This window comes from Rattus norvegicus, chromosome 4 (genome assembly GCF_036323735.1).
Source record: "Rattus norvegicus strain BN/NHsdMcwi chromosome 4, GRCr8, whole genome shotgun sequence".
Classification (NCBI taxonomy): domain Eukaryota; kingdom Metazoa; phylum Chordata; class Mammalia; order Rodentia; family Muridae; genus Rattus; species Rattus norvegicus.
In genome coordinates this window covers 73,299,454-73,317,175 of record NC_086022.1, presented here as the reverse complement: position 1 = coordinate 73,317,175, position 17,722 = coordinate 73,299,454, and the positions used below count along the sequence as shown (strand labels likewise).

The following is a 17,722-nucleotide window of genomic DNA, read 5'->3' as shown; positions in this document are numbered from 1 at the left end:
TATTCTCCAGAAAGAGAGACTGAAAGTAAAATAGAAGACAGGAGATCAGCTTTGGGCCAACAGCAGTCATCAGCACACACAACATGGCACCTCGCATTACACAGCTCTGCTGGGCACAGCACATTTTCTTTACCTGCACGGCTATGACAGTGAAGAAAGATAGCACACATTAGTCTGTGGGACCCACAACCAAGCCTCCACAGAAAGGGAAAAGACTGCAAGCTGCGAGTCTATCAGATATTTATCTTGAGTAGAGTAGCATGCATGTTAGAGAATTTTTTAGCCATTTTTGGTATGTTTACTAGGATTTCAAAAACAAACTTTTCAGTGTTTCATTTGTCTACCAGGGAGTAATTTGGCTTCAGTGGGCAATATCTATATAATACCAATTGTAATAACCTTTCTAAGTATACTTCCAATCACTGAAAACTTAGGAATATGTCATAAATTATATGTTTTCAATTTCATCTGAATAACTACCATGGGAAGATTGCTATGATGTGAACATTGCAAACCATGAATGATATAACTTCCCATTTCTCCAAGGTGCATATTTCACAAGAATACTTTGGAATTCTTTTTCCCTAGAAATATGTTCATATCCTGATTGATGGTGAGAGGCATGGACACTGTAATTATCTCCAATAGGCTTTATGATATTCATGTCATTTATTCATACACACTCTTATTTACAGTCATTTTACTCATATAAATATATTACTGACTTTTCTCCACAAAGCTATTACTTTTCAGCAGTTAAGTTGTATAAAATTATGTAAAAAAGTTTTTTAAAGACTCGTGAGAGATTATTGTATTCTCTTTAGCTCTCCTTGTCATTCCAGAGAGCGGAAATGTAAATCCATGCAAATTTGCTCCTGGAATCCATTAGAATATTTACATTAAGAAGGCAAAACAATGCATTTCTACATCTTCTGCAATGCCACATGTGTTTTATTTTAACAAAAACTATTATATCTCTAGAGATCTCGTTGCTATTGCTTGAGAAACTGGTCCACTCCATCAGAAAATGTGAGGATGCGAGGGCTCTTGCTGGGGAAGCAGAGCATTGTTACTACAGCTGGATTCGGTGTTTGCCTGCAAGATATGGACCCTTTCCAGGGTGAATTGTAGAAAGCATTTGAGTACTGTGGGAGTGAACGTGGCCATTCTACTACACGCTGCCATGTACTGCATGGGTGTTTAAAAGCAATACAAGCACAAGGAACAAATATCAGTCTGTATGGACACAGAGTGGGAGGAGTTGAGGCAAATAGGGAAACTCATCCCTCTCTACACAGTATATGTAGAGTTCTAGGAGGAGAAAGGTCACCATAGTCATCAGGACCAGTTTGTCAGGTCTGCTTTTCAGAGAATCTGTGATCTCTCTAGGTATTGAATTCTCTCTAGGCCAAGAATTTGCATCTCCAGGTAATGGTACTCTACTAAAAAAAAAAAAAATCACAAAATAATTACTTAGTGAGAACATACCATGCATGTCCTTTGGGGTTTGAGTTACCTCACTCAGAATGATATTTTCTAGTTCCATCCATTTGCCTGTAAAACTCAGAATGTCCTCCTTCTTAATAGCTGAGTAGTATTCCATTGTATAAACGGACCACATTTTCTGTATCCATTCTTCTGCTGTGAGACACCTGGGTTGTTTCCAGCTTCTGACTTACACAAATAAGGTGGCTATGAACATAGTGGAACACCTACCCCTGTGGCATGGTGGGGCATCTTTTGGGTATATGCCCAAGAGTGGTATAGCTGGGTCTTCAGGTAGATCTATTTCCAATTTTCTGAGGAACCTCCAGATTAATTTCCAGAGTGGTTGTACCAGTTTGCAATCCCACCAGCAATGGAGGAGTGTTCCACTTTCTCCACATCCTCGCCAGCATCTGCTGGTACCTAAGTTTTTTATCTTAGCCATTCTCACTGGTGTGAGGTGGAATCTCAAAGATGTTTTGATTTGCATTTCCCTGATCACAGTGGACTTTGAACATTTCTTTAAGTGCTTCTTGGCCATTCAAGATTCCTCTGTTGTGAATTCTCTCTCTCTCTCTCTCTCTCTCTCTCTCTCTCTCTCTCTCTCTCTCTCGTGTGTGTGTGTGTGTGTGTGTGTGTGTGTGTGTGTGTGTGTGTGTGTGTGTTATTCCCCACCGGGTGTTTGTTTGTTGGTTCTGTTTATTTTATTTTTTCCTGACAGTTCTTAATCGACAACATGCATCACAAAGTACCTGTCCAAACAAACTTACTTTTTTTCCTGTAAGGTAAGGAAGTAGTCATCCTTGGTAATTACTAATCATGCCCTTTCCTAGGAAGCAGGGGAAAGGCAATCGTTTAGAGAATTACAAACTTACGAGGTTTCTGAGAGTTGTGAACTTACCTTAAGATCCATCAGTGGAGGAAAGTCTTACAGACTCTGAAAGACTGGAACTTAATTTTAAGCAGAACCTTGGCAAGATCAGACTTGAGATGGTAAAAGAAACTATCATTACTACATAGATGATTGTTTAGCTTTTATACAGATCAGATGATTGTCCAGGCAAGGGCCAGTATGGCTATCCATGCAAAAATGTTCATGGAGTCATCAAATCTATGCATTGGAGGGCAGAATAAAGAAAAATTGTGAATTCTGGATGTGTTAACTTACCATTAGAAATATTGTTTACTCCATACCCACAGAGGTTGGCTTTCACTGTGCCTTGCCCTGGTGAGATACAGTGGGATCCCTGTAGGACTGATGCCTGGGCTGTCAATCCTCCACTTGTCAGGGAAGCCTGTGCTGTAGCCAGAACAGCTGTAACCTTCACTTTCTGTGCCTTCTTATTTTGTTTCATGACAGCCACTAGAATTATTTCATACCTTTACTAAAACATGTATTTTAAGTATGTTGTGTTCCTTTAGAACATTTTCTCTTGTTTTTTTTTAATCGCCATTAGAATATCCTGGCTCTAATAAACTTATTTGCTTTCTCTTGGCCCAACTCTTTTGTCCATTGATGGTATTTCCATTTCTGTCTTCAAGTTATAACATGCGATATAATTTAAGTATAATTTTCATCATTATATTTATGCAGTGTAGATCTTGGAAAGTTAGACTGGTGAGTATGCCATGGAAACTGAATTAAACCCATGTGTTTCGTTTTGTTAGATTGACTTTGCTACCCTTGGCTTCTTCCTTTCTAGAGACAGGAAAAGCAGGTCTAGTTTATGCACCAAAGCCCCTATTTCTGTATTCTTCCAATAACTATTTATAATATCGGCTTTTACTTCCATAAGGTCTCACTATGTACATTAAATTATATGATCACCCTATCAGGGAAAGCCACAAGGAAACTGCCCATTTATGCATCCCCAGAATTCAATTTCTAGAAAGTAAATGTAATTAAAATATGCTGACAGTCACTGTTCTTCCAGGAGATGGTGCATGCTGTATCTAAGACTTTTTGAGGTCAAAGAGAGAAAAACTTGTCATTTGGATACAGAAAGGTTTTTATTCCCTTAATAGAAAAGTAAAACCGAGTCTCCCTTGGTATTATGTACTTCTCAGCGAGCCTCGCCATGGCTCTGTTAAGAATTTAAAGCAGAGCCCAGTTTTTCACTCATTTTTCAAAACAAAAGAGTTTCCACTACTATTTAACCTAAGATGTTAGGAAATGAGAATGTTATGAAGGGGGAAGAAGTGAAAAGATTCTCGGAAAACATGCTGGTAAATTCAGTTCAGTCCCTTAGCTAAAAGCTAAACTGCAATTAGCTGGCTCCTTAATACTGCATTTGGCAACTGACATGGAAACACAGGATTTTGAGATAGGTTTTTGCTAAATGTAATGACCTTTAAAAAGCCAAAGGTATCTTTTGTTACCACCACCCCTTGCTAACTAATAAGATCCTTGTAAATGATCTTGACCTCAGGATAAGAGATACATATAAATCAGTCAGCATTGTTTCTTTTTCCACATTCACTGTGTTACCAAGAGAGCACAGAGCTTGCTGGCATGGGTATAGATGTGATTACAAACATAATTATAGGACACAAACATACAAACTAATAATAAGAAACTGAAAGTTTAAGCAATAGAGAATTATCAATGGATACTCTCTCTTACTGTCCAGCACTATGCATTAGTGATGTTAATTTCACAATTACCAACCCATTTGTCAATAATTGTCAATAATACTGTGTAAGCATGGTAAATTCCATGCATTTCAAATGCTCCTTTTATTATTCCTACATCTGGTTTCTTTGGACCCTCCTTTGTCTTCTTACCACACTGACTCAGTTTTGTCCACATGTATGTATCTTAATTGTGTCTATACCACCACTGAAAATTTTCCATAATCCCTACTTTATCCATCTCCACTTGTGCCCTGATCCCATTCTTCCTTCCCTCCATCACTTATGTCTGATGATCTCTTCTACTGCCGTTCTGTTCTTGTTTCACTCATCCATTTGTTCAATGAACACGTACTGGCTGCTTTTGCACCACCTTTAGAATAACTAAGTACTAGAGATAGAAAGACTCTGCCTTCATGTTGAGGCTAGTCTATTTCTGGCAGTGACCACAGGACATCCTATGTCATTAACTGTTTTGCATTGCATTGTACTGTGAGCGGTGTGAGGGTTATAGAGATATGAAGAAAAGGAGGTAAAGCGATCAACTAAGTATCTTGGGATAATGTGCTCTAGAAAAAGAAAGTGGCAAGTAAAGAGTATTTGCAATAGGGAGGTGTGCTGTGTAAGCTCTAAGAGACAGGGAAATATTTCTGGGGTAGAGAAGGGCAGAAGTGGGAAAGAGTGGGGGTAAGATCACAGAAATGGCCAGAGAACAAATCTTGCAGGCATTCGTAAGTACTTGTTAAAATCCCGCTCAATCTGAGGGGTAGTTTTGAGGAGAATGTCATGAAATGATTGACATGTTAGCTTGATACTTTTTGCTACTCTATGAAGGTAGGTTTACACAATACAGACAGAAGCCGTAGCTGTTAGTGGCTATTATCATTCATGGGCTGCAGAGAGGCTGCTCACATCCTTCTTAAGTGTTGGTGGCTTGGTCCTGGTCTATAGGGAAGATAAATAAGGAACTGTGAGGTAGACTTCCATCGTTATTCTGTGGGATTTGTCTGGAGTAGCTGCTTGTGGGATGGAAATGGAAATGGCAGAGAAGTAAGCATCTGGATACTTGAACTTGGACTTAAGGAGAGAAATGCCCACATCTGATACTCAGACTGTAGGGATTTTTTTTTTTACTGCTGTTTACCAATTTCTCATTAAGATCTGGCAAATGGATGCTGGAAACTTTGAGAAGGCCTGGGTTAATATATTCTCTGGAGCCTTACTTCAGGCTGCCATCACAATCACCTCCCACCATTTAACTATGGCAGCCTCGTCCCTGTCCTTGGGGTCTGTGCTGCCATTCTCATTCTGAATGTAATCTGCCCAGCTTATCTGTATAAAGAAACTCCCAGTCCAGTGGGTTTATATGCATTTCTGAGTCCTTTACCATTCTCCACATTGTAGCTAATACACTTCAAAAACCTCTGTGGAGTGTTTTTGTCTTCCATTTCAGTGTTACCCCAGTAATGGAAGACGCTTGACATTCTTGGGTACTTGGGAAAGTTTCTACCAAGTGTTGATGACCAATAAATATCTGTCTTCCTTGATTGCCATTTGCTTATTAATGAAACATAAACATGTGAATAGTATAAGTGAGGTAATAAAAATGACATGTTAATGTTTTTCAAATACCACTAAATATTGTGCTGTAGTGCTCATTGGGTAAAATGCTTCCTCTGGAAGCAGGAGTAACTGATTTTAGAGTAACAGCAGCCATGTAAAACTAGGCAGTGTGGTAACCCGAGGCCTAAGCAGGGTTGGGGGCTTGCAAAAAGAGATAGATCCCTGTAGCTCCTTGGCAAGCCAGCCTAGCCAGAATTTATGAGTTCAGTGAAATGAAAGACTATGACTCAAAAATAATGTGAAAAGGCTGTCAAGATTTTTCAGCAGGTTCGAGTATTTGCTTTATTAGAACATCCAGATTTGATTTCTAGTTCCTACATAGTGGCTCACAGCCATCCTAACTCCAGTTGCAGGGTATCCAAGACCTTCTTCCAACCTCTGTGGGAGCCAGACATGGCTTGGGTGCACATATAAGAATGCAGAAAAAACATTCATACATAAAAATAAATCTTTTGAAGATTAAAAAATGTGGAGAATGATTCAGAAAGACAGTCAACATCTATCTCTGACTTCTATGTGCTTATTTACATGTATGCATACATACCTGTCCCCCCGACACACACACCTGTATACACACACTCACATGTATACACACACATGTATACACACATGGATGTATACACACACATGTATACACACACACACACACATACACACACATACACAAATTCAGTTTCTTAAAAATCTACAATAAGTTAGAAGCCATTGTCAAGTAGGGAAGCACAATACTGTAGGAAATAGATTATGTAAACTCAGCCTGCTTGTTAGCCTCTTGCCACTGTTTCTTACAAATAGTTTTTCTCTGAATTTTTGTATATTTATTCAGGTCCTTTCCTCAGTAAATACACATGGATTACTCCATTGCAAAAACTGTTAAATTGACCATGGATTATGGGCATCTTGACAGACGGACTTAAATATATCAAAGGTTCTCATAAACATGATGGGGTGATGTTAGAAGTACATGCATGGGGCTTTGGAGGCCCAAAATAAACTTGTTCTCATGGGCCCCATAGGCCTTTTATGGATTGACCTCTCTGCCCCATTGGCATAGTCACAGAGATATGCATCTTACCCTGCAAATCTTATAAACATGTATGAGGGTAGCATCTGTCTTGCTCCATCCAAATATCGGGTTCTATTCAGAGCTAGAACAGATCCTGAGAAGTAGTCCAAAGCTGACCCCGCGTGCCCACCTGCAGCTTGTACTGCTCCTCCGGTGGTTCTCATCAGCCTTGCTAAATGCTTCCTGCAGGGAAAATGAGCAGTGATGAGGAGGAATCTTGCTGCTGCTTCTGAAAAATTCAGCGACTGATTTACAGATATTACTTATTCATCGTGCTATCCCATTGCAGAAGATGGGAATTAAATTCCAGCCTTAAAGGTTATGGGATCCCTCAAGGCCTGGAGTGCATTAATGGAAAGTTGAGAATCTGAAAAAGATTCAAGAATCTGCATAGTGAATAATCTTCCATCAGGCCTAGCTTCTCTCATGAATTTAGGCACAGGGTGGGGATATGATGCTACATTTCTCTTCAGTTTAAAACAAACTGACATTAGTTTTCCTGGGGTCATAAATAGTCCTGACTCAGCTGCACTTGGCAGGTCTCACTCTAAGAACTGTAATGCAGAAGTACAATGTGTTTTCCTAACTCGTTTCCCAACAGAGTGGACTCTGTCTACTTGTTGGTTGGCTTGCTTACCATGAGTGCATGATTTCCTCACCAGATGGACTCATACCTTCAGTCCACGGGATACCTACTTCCTCCACTTCCCGAAGTCCCAGATCTAACAGAACTGTAGAGGACTAGATCTACTACTAGGTCCCGTAAATATATGGTTTGTGTGTCTTAAACTATGCAAGCTGTATTGATACATCTTATCCCATTCTCTCAACTCTGATAAGGACAGCCCAGATTCCTTCATTCTTCTATGTAATTTACGTTTTCATGTTTTGATAGAATACCATTGTTTTTAAATACCCACAGAATGAAGATACATGATGCATCTATTTTTTCTTTCAGTGGTATCTCTCTCTCTCTCTCTCTCTCTCTCTCTCTCTCTCTCTCTCTCTCTCTCTCTGTGTGTGTGTGTGTGTGTGTGTGTGTGTGTGTACATGTATGTAAAGTCTTTACTTGGTTATCAGGGGCTTAAATATCTTATATGTGTGAGTCACTAAGCATAGTACTAGAGCTTAGAAACAGTAGATAAAATACTGGACAGTCTCTTAGGCTTTATAAATCCTCTCAGAACTGATCAAGTTCTATATGTGTTTATGTCATAGATAATTTTCTGAAATCCTCCTACCTTTTTTGTCTATATGTTATCTAAATTTCAATGTATTTTAAAACCTACAACCAAAATCTACTCCCCTTTAAGCAACTGCTATTATATAAATTGATTATTACTCTGAGTTTGAAAATGAATGGAAGGTTTTTGCATAATGTCATAATTAAGTGCTTGTTTTTCCTTTCTGCTCCATGACTGGTTTATGACCTCTGACTGTATGGACATGTCAGAAGTCAGCAAAGTGGCCTGCATGGAAGGAACATAAGACTGTAGTCCCACAGTGAGACCTGCTGGATTGCTAGGTTAACAGGCACATGGTAAAGACGAAACTTCACCCTCAAGTAGATCCTGATCCCCAGCTCTGCCACTGTCCATCTCAGTGACCTTAAACAAGGAACTTGTTTTCTCTTCTGATCAGTAGATTTGATGAATGCTTTCCTTTTTGCTTATCAAATATTGTAGTACTGAAAGTGCCATTTGGGTACTTGATGCTATTACATGGTTTTGCATTGTTCACGTAAGTGACTTCTAACTTGACTTTCCTTGCTTAGGTTGACGTGATCGTGACCCTGGGAGGTCTCGGTGGGCGTTTTGACCAGATCATGGCATCTGTGAATACTCTTTTCCAAGCCACTGACATCATTCCTGTGCCAATTATAATAATCCAAAAGGAATCTCTCATCTACCTCCTCCAACCAGTGAGTAAACAGCACCCCTTGTCAGCACCGCTCCCAGAGCCAGTGTTCCTGTAGGAGAGTCCCTGCCCTGCCTAGTCTCTCACAAAGCTAGCTCCCTACTTGCTTTGCTTATTTTACCCACCACCCGTGACTAAACAGCACAAAGGTAGTAAAAACTCAAGAATTAGTGGGTTAGTTAGTGCTTTCTGGTTTTGTTTTGCTTTTTTTTTTCAGACAGAAGAGAAAGAAAATCTTGTAACTTTTAATTAAATTGCCTAAGAATTAAATTTAGCACTTCTGCATTTTGAGTAGCTGAGTGTGAATGACACTTAAGAAAGGCCTCAACAGGGAAGCACAGCCTTAGCAAGTATTTCAGATGGGATCCTCACGTATTTCGAGTGCTGTCATTATAATTGGAAACTGGGTTTGATTTTGCTTAGCACTTAAAAGGAAATCTTTAGCTTTTACTATTCATAAGTTGCCTGCTTATTAATTTTGCTCCCTCAAGTAATTTTCTAAAGATGATGTCACTCATTTTCAGTGGTAAGCACCAGGAATTTTTCTGCCAGTGTAATGCATGGAATAAAACTCTTACTATAGAACCAAATTCCATAGCCCGCAGCTTACATTACTCTGCAGGAGCATTTTTAAGAATAGGGGACCATTCCATTTTCCCTCTCATTGTATTTTGGTATTTATTATTTTGTGCCTGGTCCATCTATTACATGGCTTATCTGTTACATGCTACCTATAGTACGCTAGCACTGAAATTTGTGCTTCGGCTAAGACAGCAGGTCTCATGTATACTCACCTTTGTCCATCGAGGTCTGCTTTGTTTGGCTGCTTAGCTTTGGGTTTCTGGTTCTTTTCTTGCCAAGCTTTGCAGTTTCCTGCAAATACATGTGAGCAAAGCAGAACTCAGATTTCAGATTCCTTACCGTCCTCTTAGTCATGAGGCTTGCAGCACTTGGTGCCTTTCTGCTGCAGTGTATGGCCTTGAGGATTCAGACAAGCTGCTATATTTGATCATTGCCCTCCAGTTCATGGGAAGTGAAGGAGACATTCAAAAACATAACCATTATTGCATTAGTCAATTATCTGCTCTTGTAATCAACTCCAGAGATCATCAACTGCTGAAGAAAAAAGGTGGCTGCAGCTCATAACCTTAGCAGTTTCAGCCCAAGATTCACTGACCATGTTGATTTGTACATTCAGTGGATGTTACAGCAATAACATGATGTTATAAAAAACACTGCCTTTCTGTCCAAGACATAAAGGAGAAAAGAAAGGTGCATGTTCCTGTGGACGCAGTCCCCTTCCAGGTCACACCCTCAAGGATATGAAGGTCCCACCAGGTCCCACTTCCATAACCCACTAGACTTCACCTCCACCTTCCTACTGTATCTCAACAGTGTCATCGGGGCACCAAGCTTTGTAACATGGCCAGTAGGAAACCATAAGGGTATAGAAGTAATGCAATGATAAAAATTTAGTAAATAAAATATGTTGAGAGAAAAAATAATTTGGGCAATGTGGAAAAAGGAAAGTATTCACAGTAACACTCTAGTTTATCCATTCAAACTCATGTTCACTCAATTCAGCAATTACTTAGAAATACTACTGATAAAAAGCAATACAGCAGTCTAAATGAGAGAAAATGCTGCCTTCTGTGGGCCTTTTACTGAGCTTACGTTTCCACACTCTTCGGGAGTGAGTCAAGGTTAGCTGGAGGTGATGATGGGAAAGCCATTGAACCATGAAAGTAAAGTACCATGGAGGTTTAGGGTATATCATGAAATGTTATTGGGATATTACCTAGAAAAAAATGTCAGAAAATGGTTCTTACTATTTTTCATTTTATGTCCTGCATCTTCACTGTAGGTTCAGGGCTTTCTCAAGCAGGCAGTTTGGGGATCTCTTCCATTACCACCCTGCTGTCTGCCAACAGTTCCTGAAGACTCTCAGCCACTGTATTTTCATCTATTCTTTTCTCTCTTCCTCCGCCACTCCAACTGGGTATCAAATTCTTCAACCATGTTATATGTATTGCAAAAATTCTCTTTTATAATATTTATGTCTTTGTCTCTCTGTACTTCGTCCAGATGCTCTCTGCCTACTCTCACTTCTCTTCATTCCCTACATCAGCAGCATGTGGCTGCTCAACCCATCCACTGATGTTCTCATTCTTCCTTAATCCAACTTTCTCATATGCTTGCCCTATAGTCACACTGGAATAATTCTTATATGTCATACTAGTTGACTTGAATATTTTGTTACTTCATTTTCCTCTGTGTCATGTAGTTTGAATCTGTGAGTTTTGCATCTCTGAAACCTCTAATTGTCTGAGGCATGGGTTAAAAGTAAGCCCAAGGAGAAAGTGCATTTGCTTCTGTCATCCTCCTGAGTGGACACCTATCCCTGGTCACAGGACCATTAGCAACACAGCACATTTTGTCTGAGACTCTTTTGCAGCGTCCAGTTTAGTAACAGAAATGTAAAAGAAATGGCAGCATGAGAGTGTGTGTGAGGCTTTAATCTGTGAATGTTTCCATGTGATCTTTGTGTGCTTAAGCAGTTTTGCTTGTGTGTGAATGACATGTGAATAACCTGAATGAACTTTATAATTTATCCCAAAACTATTTCCAGAAATATTTCTCAAAATAGATAAATGAAAATGTAGGTTTATTTAACCTCAAAGTGGAGTGTTTGAAGCCGAACTGTTTGGCCTGTTATTTTCTTCATGTTTATAACATAATGTTATATAATAATTATGTTATAATGTGTGCAATATGCATTATTTTGTGAGCATATAGTAGCTAATATTCATATTTGAGAGGAATATGCAGAAGAGATGCTCCAAAGGATACTGATCATTGTTATCAGTAATTACAACCATGATTTTAATGTGAAAAGAAACAAATTTTAATTGAGACTGTTTTCAAATATTGTGGATTTAGGCTCAAGAAAATGCTCTGGCATCAAATGGAGAATGATTTAAGATGTTTAAATCCTTATTAATAGTCAGCCCCAGGTACAGATATAATTTTGATGCTTTAATATGAAAGCACTCATTTATTTATTTATTTATTTATTTATTTATTTATTTTTACACTCCAGATTTTATTTCCCTCTGGGTCTAAACTCCCTGGGGCCTCCAGTCTCTTGAGGATTAGGTGCATCTTCTCTGATTGAACCCAGACCCAAGAGTCCTCTTCTGTATATGTGTTGGGGGCCTCATCTCAGCTGGTGTATGCTGCCTGGTGGGTGATCCAGTGTCAGAGATCTCGGGCGTCCAGGTTAACTGAGACTGCTGCTCCTTCTACAGGGTCACCCTCCTTTTCAACTTCCTCCAGCTTTTCCCTAATTCAACCAGAGGGGTCAGCAGCTTCTATTCATTGGTTGGGTGCAAATATCTGCATCTGATTTTTTTCAGCTGCTTGTTTCGTCTCGGATCCTCTGGTATGCCTCAGGATATAGCTTCTTCCAGGGAACAGACTAGCTAGCAATCTGTCCCTACAGAAAGGAGTAGGTGGAAGGGAAAGCGCTCATTTAACCTTCATTTCAGTTCTGTTAAAAAAAAAAAAAAGCAAGGCAGATAATATAGTTATACTGTAAGGCTTCTGACTCAACATTTTTTCCACAGCTGTACATTTCCTCTCTCATGGAATTAATGGACTAAGGAAGAAATGACAAGCTCTTAAAACAAGTCATAGCCCATAGGCAGGTAATTATCCATAGGCAATGTGTAATCGAATGGCCAGTTGCTGGATGTGTGTGTATGTTCAAATATTTACTCATATACATAGCATGCATACATGTGTATATTTATGCATACATGTAAAATCCTGTGTGATATTGATAGTTTACCTACAATACTGATTTAAAATAATATGAATATTAGGTACACTGTGCTTTTTGGCACTACTAGGGATCAAATCTAGGACCCTGGAGGTGCTAGGCAAGCATGCCAATTTACATCTGCACATTAATATTGAGTACATTTTAAGGGTATATCTTTCCTTGTTACTATAATCCCAGATTAAGAAAGATTACTTTCTGGATTTTTCTAAACAATAAAATCTAAATATAGCAATAATCTTTATCATATAAACAGATCTGATGATATTACAATTGAAATACATCTATATTAAAAACTAGTTAAAAAATCAATCTAAATGTTAACTATTCTGAGTGTTAAGTTTAGGAGCAGATGTCTTCTTGACATTCTTTAACAATTGTAGACATATAAGATAGCTACCAAAAGGAATAAACTCTCTTTTAAGAACTGTTTGGTGCTTTTTAGAATGTAATTTATAACAAGCACATTTGGTGTGTGTATATCTACAAAATTAACTGATCAAGGACCCTTCTAAGCCTTGGGACTAAAATGCACTTATTTTAAAACTTCTGTATCAAGCAACCATAGGTTCGGTGGTGTTCTCTCTTTCTTTCAGATAGTATGTGCATGAGATTTTCATGTAAATAGCATATATAAGTGAGGGATTGTTTGTGATTGATCAGGTTGTTTTAGCCATTTAGGGCTGAGCTGTGTGAGCAGCTCACTTGGCGTCCTTTAGTGTATTTCAGTTCACAATCCCTTTCTAGTCTCCTTTCTGTGTCTTTGTTTATCATAAGCAGGATTTTAAAATAAAGGTTCAGTAATACAGGTCCAGTGCATATGAATGAAGCTCTATTCCCAGCATGCACCATGTTATGTTGTGTATTAGCACATTTCAGTTAGTGTAGGTCAAACCTCTTGGTGAATGGAAACCCCAAAGTAGCATTTGCTTTGATGAGTATGTTTGAGCTATCATTTGAGGAAGGAAAATTAAAAATATGATGCATAATAATTCTTCCTTGAAAAACAAATTTTCTATTTTGTCTCAAAAACATTTTTTAAATAAAATCTGCTCGGGCTGTCTGAGCAGGAACCTTTCTGTGACAGGCCATAGGTATTTTAGATCTGAGTCCCTAGGGATTGACACCCGTGCTGAGCTGAATTCCTGAGGTCAACATATAACCTTGTTTACCATACAGCACATGTGGACAGGATGGTTCCAGGTTTCCTATTCAAACCTTCTCATTTTCTGGACCTGTGCTTCCCAGTGGGATAGAAACATTAGCTCTGTAATGAAGCATAAATTATCCTTTATCTCCAAGTCTGATGACAGTTTGTAATACAAGTTAATAAGATTTATGGCCATGAAATGAGATGTCCAGGAATTAATATGGTGTGCCTTTTACATTATCCTATCTCTGTCCAGTGATTTCTCTTTAGGCTTTCCATATCTGATGTGGAATGGTGTCATGGTATTGGCTTCTGCCAGTTTATACGTCATCCAAGCAAACGTCTAAATATGTTGTAAATATGCCTTCCTCGTGATCTTAGTTCTGTTTTACTGCTGTTTGTTTTTTCTCTCATTCTCCCTCGCAGTAGATTAATTACTTACTGTATGAAGTCCTGACATTTTGTGCAGTGTACATTTGCAGTGCTGGTAATGAATATGATAAAAAGATGGTAATAGTCTGATCAAAAGAAGATGAATATTCATGAGGTAAATTTGGCATGCATGATGGTTTCTGATGCCAACTGAGGGCTCAAGTCTGTGTGCCCATATACACGTATCCCCAGCACAGTCTCATCTTTGATAACATCAAAGAAGTAAATCTCAGCAAGATTTACCGTAGGGTACTGGGAACTTTCAATTCTAGACAGTTCTGAAAGCCTTATTATTTATTCTCCAACTTTAATTCTTGTTTTTGGAAAATCTCTTTTTTTTTCGGCTGTATTCTTATCATATTATTGAGTTTTGCCATGTCTTTTAGAATCTAGCATAAATTATGCAATAGAGAAATTTCAACATATGTAGAAATACATTTTATACAAGAAAATATGGTGTTTCTATAGAATGCTAAATACCAAATATAGGAAATGTCATATATGTGACTAATATTTGTCCAGCAAAGCATTAGGATGCCATCATCTGCAGTATAAGACATGGATCTGGAGTATGGTTTGCTGAGTGAAAGAACAGATGCAGAAAAATGAATCCCATATGATCCATCTTACGAAGATATTAAGAAGTGTTGATTGAAATGTGTAATAGTGATTGCCAGAGGCTAGATTATGGGTAGCAAAGATGCGGGGAAGTGACCTTAACCATAAATAGAAGTGATAAACTGTGGTATTCTGCAGAACACTGTGTGGCTACAGTTTCACAATGGCCCATGTATTTTGTGAGTCACTCGAAAGAATTTGTAGGTTCCAAACAAAAGGTCACAAGGAAGAGATGGAGATGTTGCTTACCCTGGTTTGATAAGCACATATTTTACACATGCATTGAAATATCACAGTGTACTCCATAAATATGGTGATTATTTAATGTTAATCAAAACACTTCTAAAAATACCTGAGAAGTACCAACTGTTAGCTGCCATCATTGATTTTCCATTGTACTAAACACATGAAAACATTATAAATTATCACCTTATTCTTTATAAATTTGCACAGTTAAAGTAATATTTGTTAAATAAAAATACAAATTAGTGTGGAAATGTAGCATCTTAGTATTTCTATTGCTGTGATAAAACATCAGAACCATTAGCAACTTGGGAAGAAGGGTTTATTTTGTATTATGGCTTGAAGTCCTTTATCGGGGAAGTCAGTCAGAGGCTGGCCTGTTCTTCATGCCTTCGCAGCCTCCCATGTAAGACAACCCAGGACCACAAGCCCACGGTGGGCACCATTCACAATGGAATGTGCCATCCTACTTCAATCGCTAATTAAGAAAATGTTCTACGGGATTGCAAACTTCCAATATGGTGTTGGTGGCATTTTCTCTATTGACGCTCCCTCTTCCCAAATGAGTATGTATTCCTTGCATCAGCTTGACCACTAATCAACACATGTAGTATCTCTCTGGCAGTGACTGAAAAGGGACTCCCTTTGCACCTACAGATGGTCAAATTCATTGATCTTTCCCAACCTTCCTTTCTCCTCCAGAAGGAAATTAGCAGCTTTCCCCTTGGTGCTCTGTGTATGCCCTAAACATTGCTCTGACTTTCCTCACTTCTTTACTTTGGATACTTTGCTTCTCTTTACCAACACAACTTCTGCACTAGAAGGTGTGAAGATACCAGATTGTTTACCTCTGTAAAACATCCCTGGGCTTTCCAGAAAATCTTTAAAAGCCAATTCTTTTCTTGTCCTCCTTCCTCTGTCCTCCTAGGTTCCTGCACTAAGATGGTTAAACATTAATTCAATAGCCTAACTTATTATTTTGTATGCTAGTTTTGAAGTGTTACATGAAATCCTTGTATTTTAATGTAAAATTGGGCAGTCATTCCAGAGCTATAGAATTCTCATTTCTCTAGATATTTCAGTGTCTCCTTTAAGTTAATAGAGAAATGTTCTCTCTATTGTTTTATTTATGCTTAGTTAGACTAATTTTTCTTCAAATAAGAATATTACATACCCAAGGTGTTTATTTTGAAGGTTTTGTTTTGTTGATTTGTAGCATAAAGCACAAGCAGCATTCTTATAAATACCTGTTATGTCATAGTACTCAGTGCTCAGGCACTGAGATGGTTCTAGAAAGCAGAGATGGTTCTAACACTGTCTTCGGAGTGGAAGGAATAGGAAGATACACATTGAAATTCTGAAGCACTGTGACAAGCACAGAGCGAAATAAAGATAGCTTAGAGAAAAGATCTAACCCAGATTGGACATTGAGTTGGTAGTGATTCATGGATAGTCTCCCAGATGAAATGATAAATTATAAAAAGGAAGGAATAGATATTTAATGTGGCTCTGTGGAGAACATGGTGCAGCACAGTAGGTACTACACCTGGCTATGGGCAAGAGCAGCAGAGGGCAGTTGCAATGCCATGAAGCTGTTTGTGTTGTAGGCCAAGGTCCAGCAGTAGGAATTTTATCAAAACATGACATTCATAATCAATTTCAATAGTTGAGAGACAATTTTAGAAATCCCAGAAAGAAATGGCAACTAACATTTAGAAGCCATCATGAATATGAACAAAATATAGTAGTGTTTGTTTGGGACATGTGCCTGAAAGTCATTGTTGAAGAGACACAGAAGAGTCAGAAGAGTCAGGATGGTTGATGCCAGGGTTACAAACCTCATTAATGCATGGGCCCTTTCAAATAGAGACTTACTATCAAAATGGTAAACTGGCCAGTCAATTCTAGTGTGTTAAGACACTGAAGTGTATCTGGAACCAAGAAAAGCAGAAGGCTATGTAATCTAGGCTGGAGCTAGTTTATGGGGGGGGAGGGGGTGCAGATGCATGTGTGAGTGCATATGCATGCATTATACACTTAGTACCTGAAGCCTTCTAAGAGAACTGTTCACTTCAGAAATAGAGTAAAATGAGCAAGGGCAGACAGAAGGACCTATAGACCTTACCGGAGATGTACCACAGATTTTGAGTCACAGTGTGATTAGGAACTCTACTACTCAGTTAGGATATGAAATGGAGGTAGAGTAACATAGATTTCTCTTACACTTCTCTTTATCTCACCTAACTCCACAGATCCATGCACCTTCCTTCCCTCTTCACGTGTTCTCTGACCAACATTGGGCTCTGAGTCAAATCTTCTAAAGTTCTTTTCAAGTCTGGGGAAAACTGTTCCATTGATTATCTTTCAAAATGACCATTGCTAATCTTTTCTCTGTTTGTGTGAAGTTACATTTTGCTTAGAAAAAAAAATCTTTCTCCATACCACTCTTTTTTTTTCATCTTTATTAAATTGGGTATTATTTACATTTCAAATGTTATTCCCTTTCCTGGTTTCCATGCCAACATCCCCCTAACCCCTCCCACTCCCCTTCTATATGGATGTTTCCCTCACAGTCCTCCCCCTCCATTGTTGCCTCCCCACAAGAATCCCATTCACTGCGGTTCAGCCTTGGCAGGACCAGGGGCTTCCCCTTCCACTAGCCACTGAATTGAGAACAGGACCCCTGGGACTAAGCCACTACCCAAAGATTATGCAT

The 17,722-nt window shown here is 38.7% G+C and overlaps 1 protein-coding gene across 4 annotated transcripts in view; it reads left to right on the top strand.

Moving 5' to 3' along the window:
- Positions 1-17,722, top strand: part of Tpk1 (thiamin pyrophosphokinase 1) — a 387,559-nt gene that overhangs the window by 240,508 nt on the left and 129,329 nt on the right. For 3 of the 4 annotated variants that reach the window (NM_001134994.1, XM_039108343.2, XM_039108344.2), the window contains one exon: positions 8,580-8,726. The exons of the other annotated variant lie outside the window; for it this stretch is intronic. In NM_001134994.1, the coding sequence (NP_001128466.1) occupies positions 8,580-8,726 (147 nt within the window). The remainder of the gene's footprint in view (positions 1-8,579; positions 8,727-17,722) is intronic. 4 annotated transcript variants of the gene reach the window in all.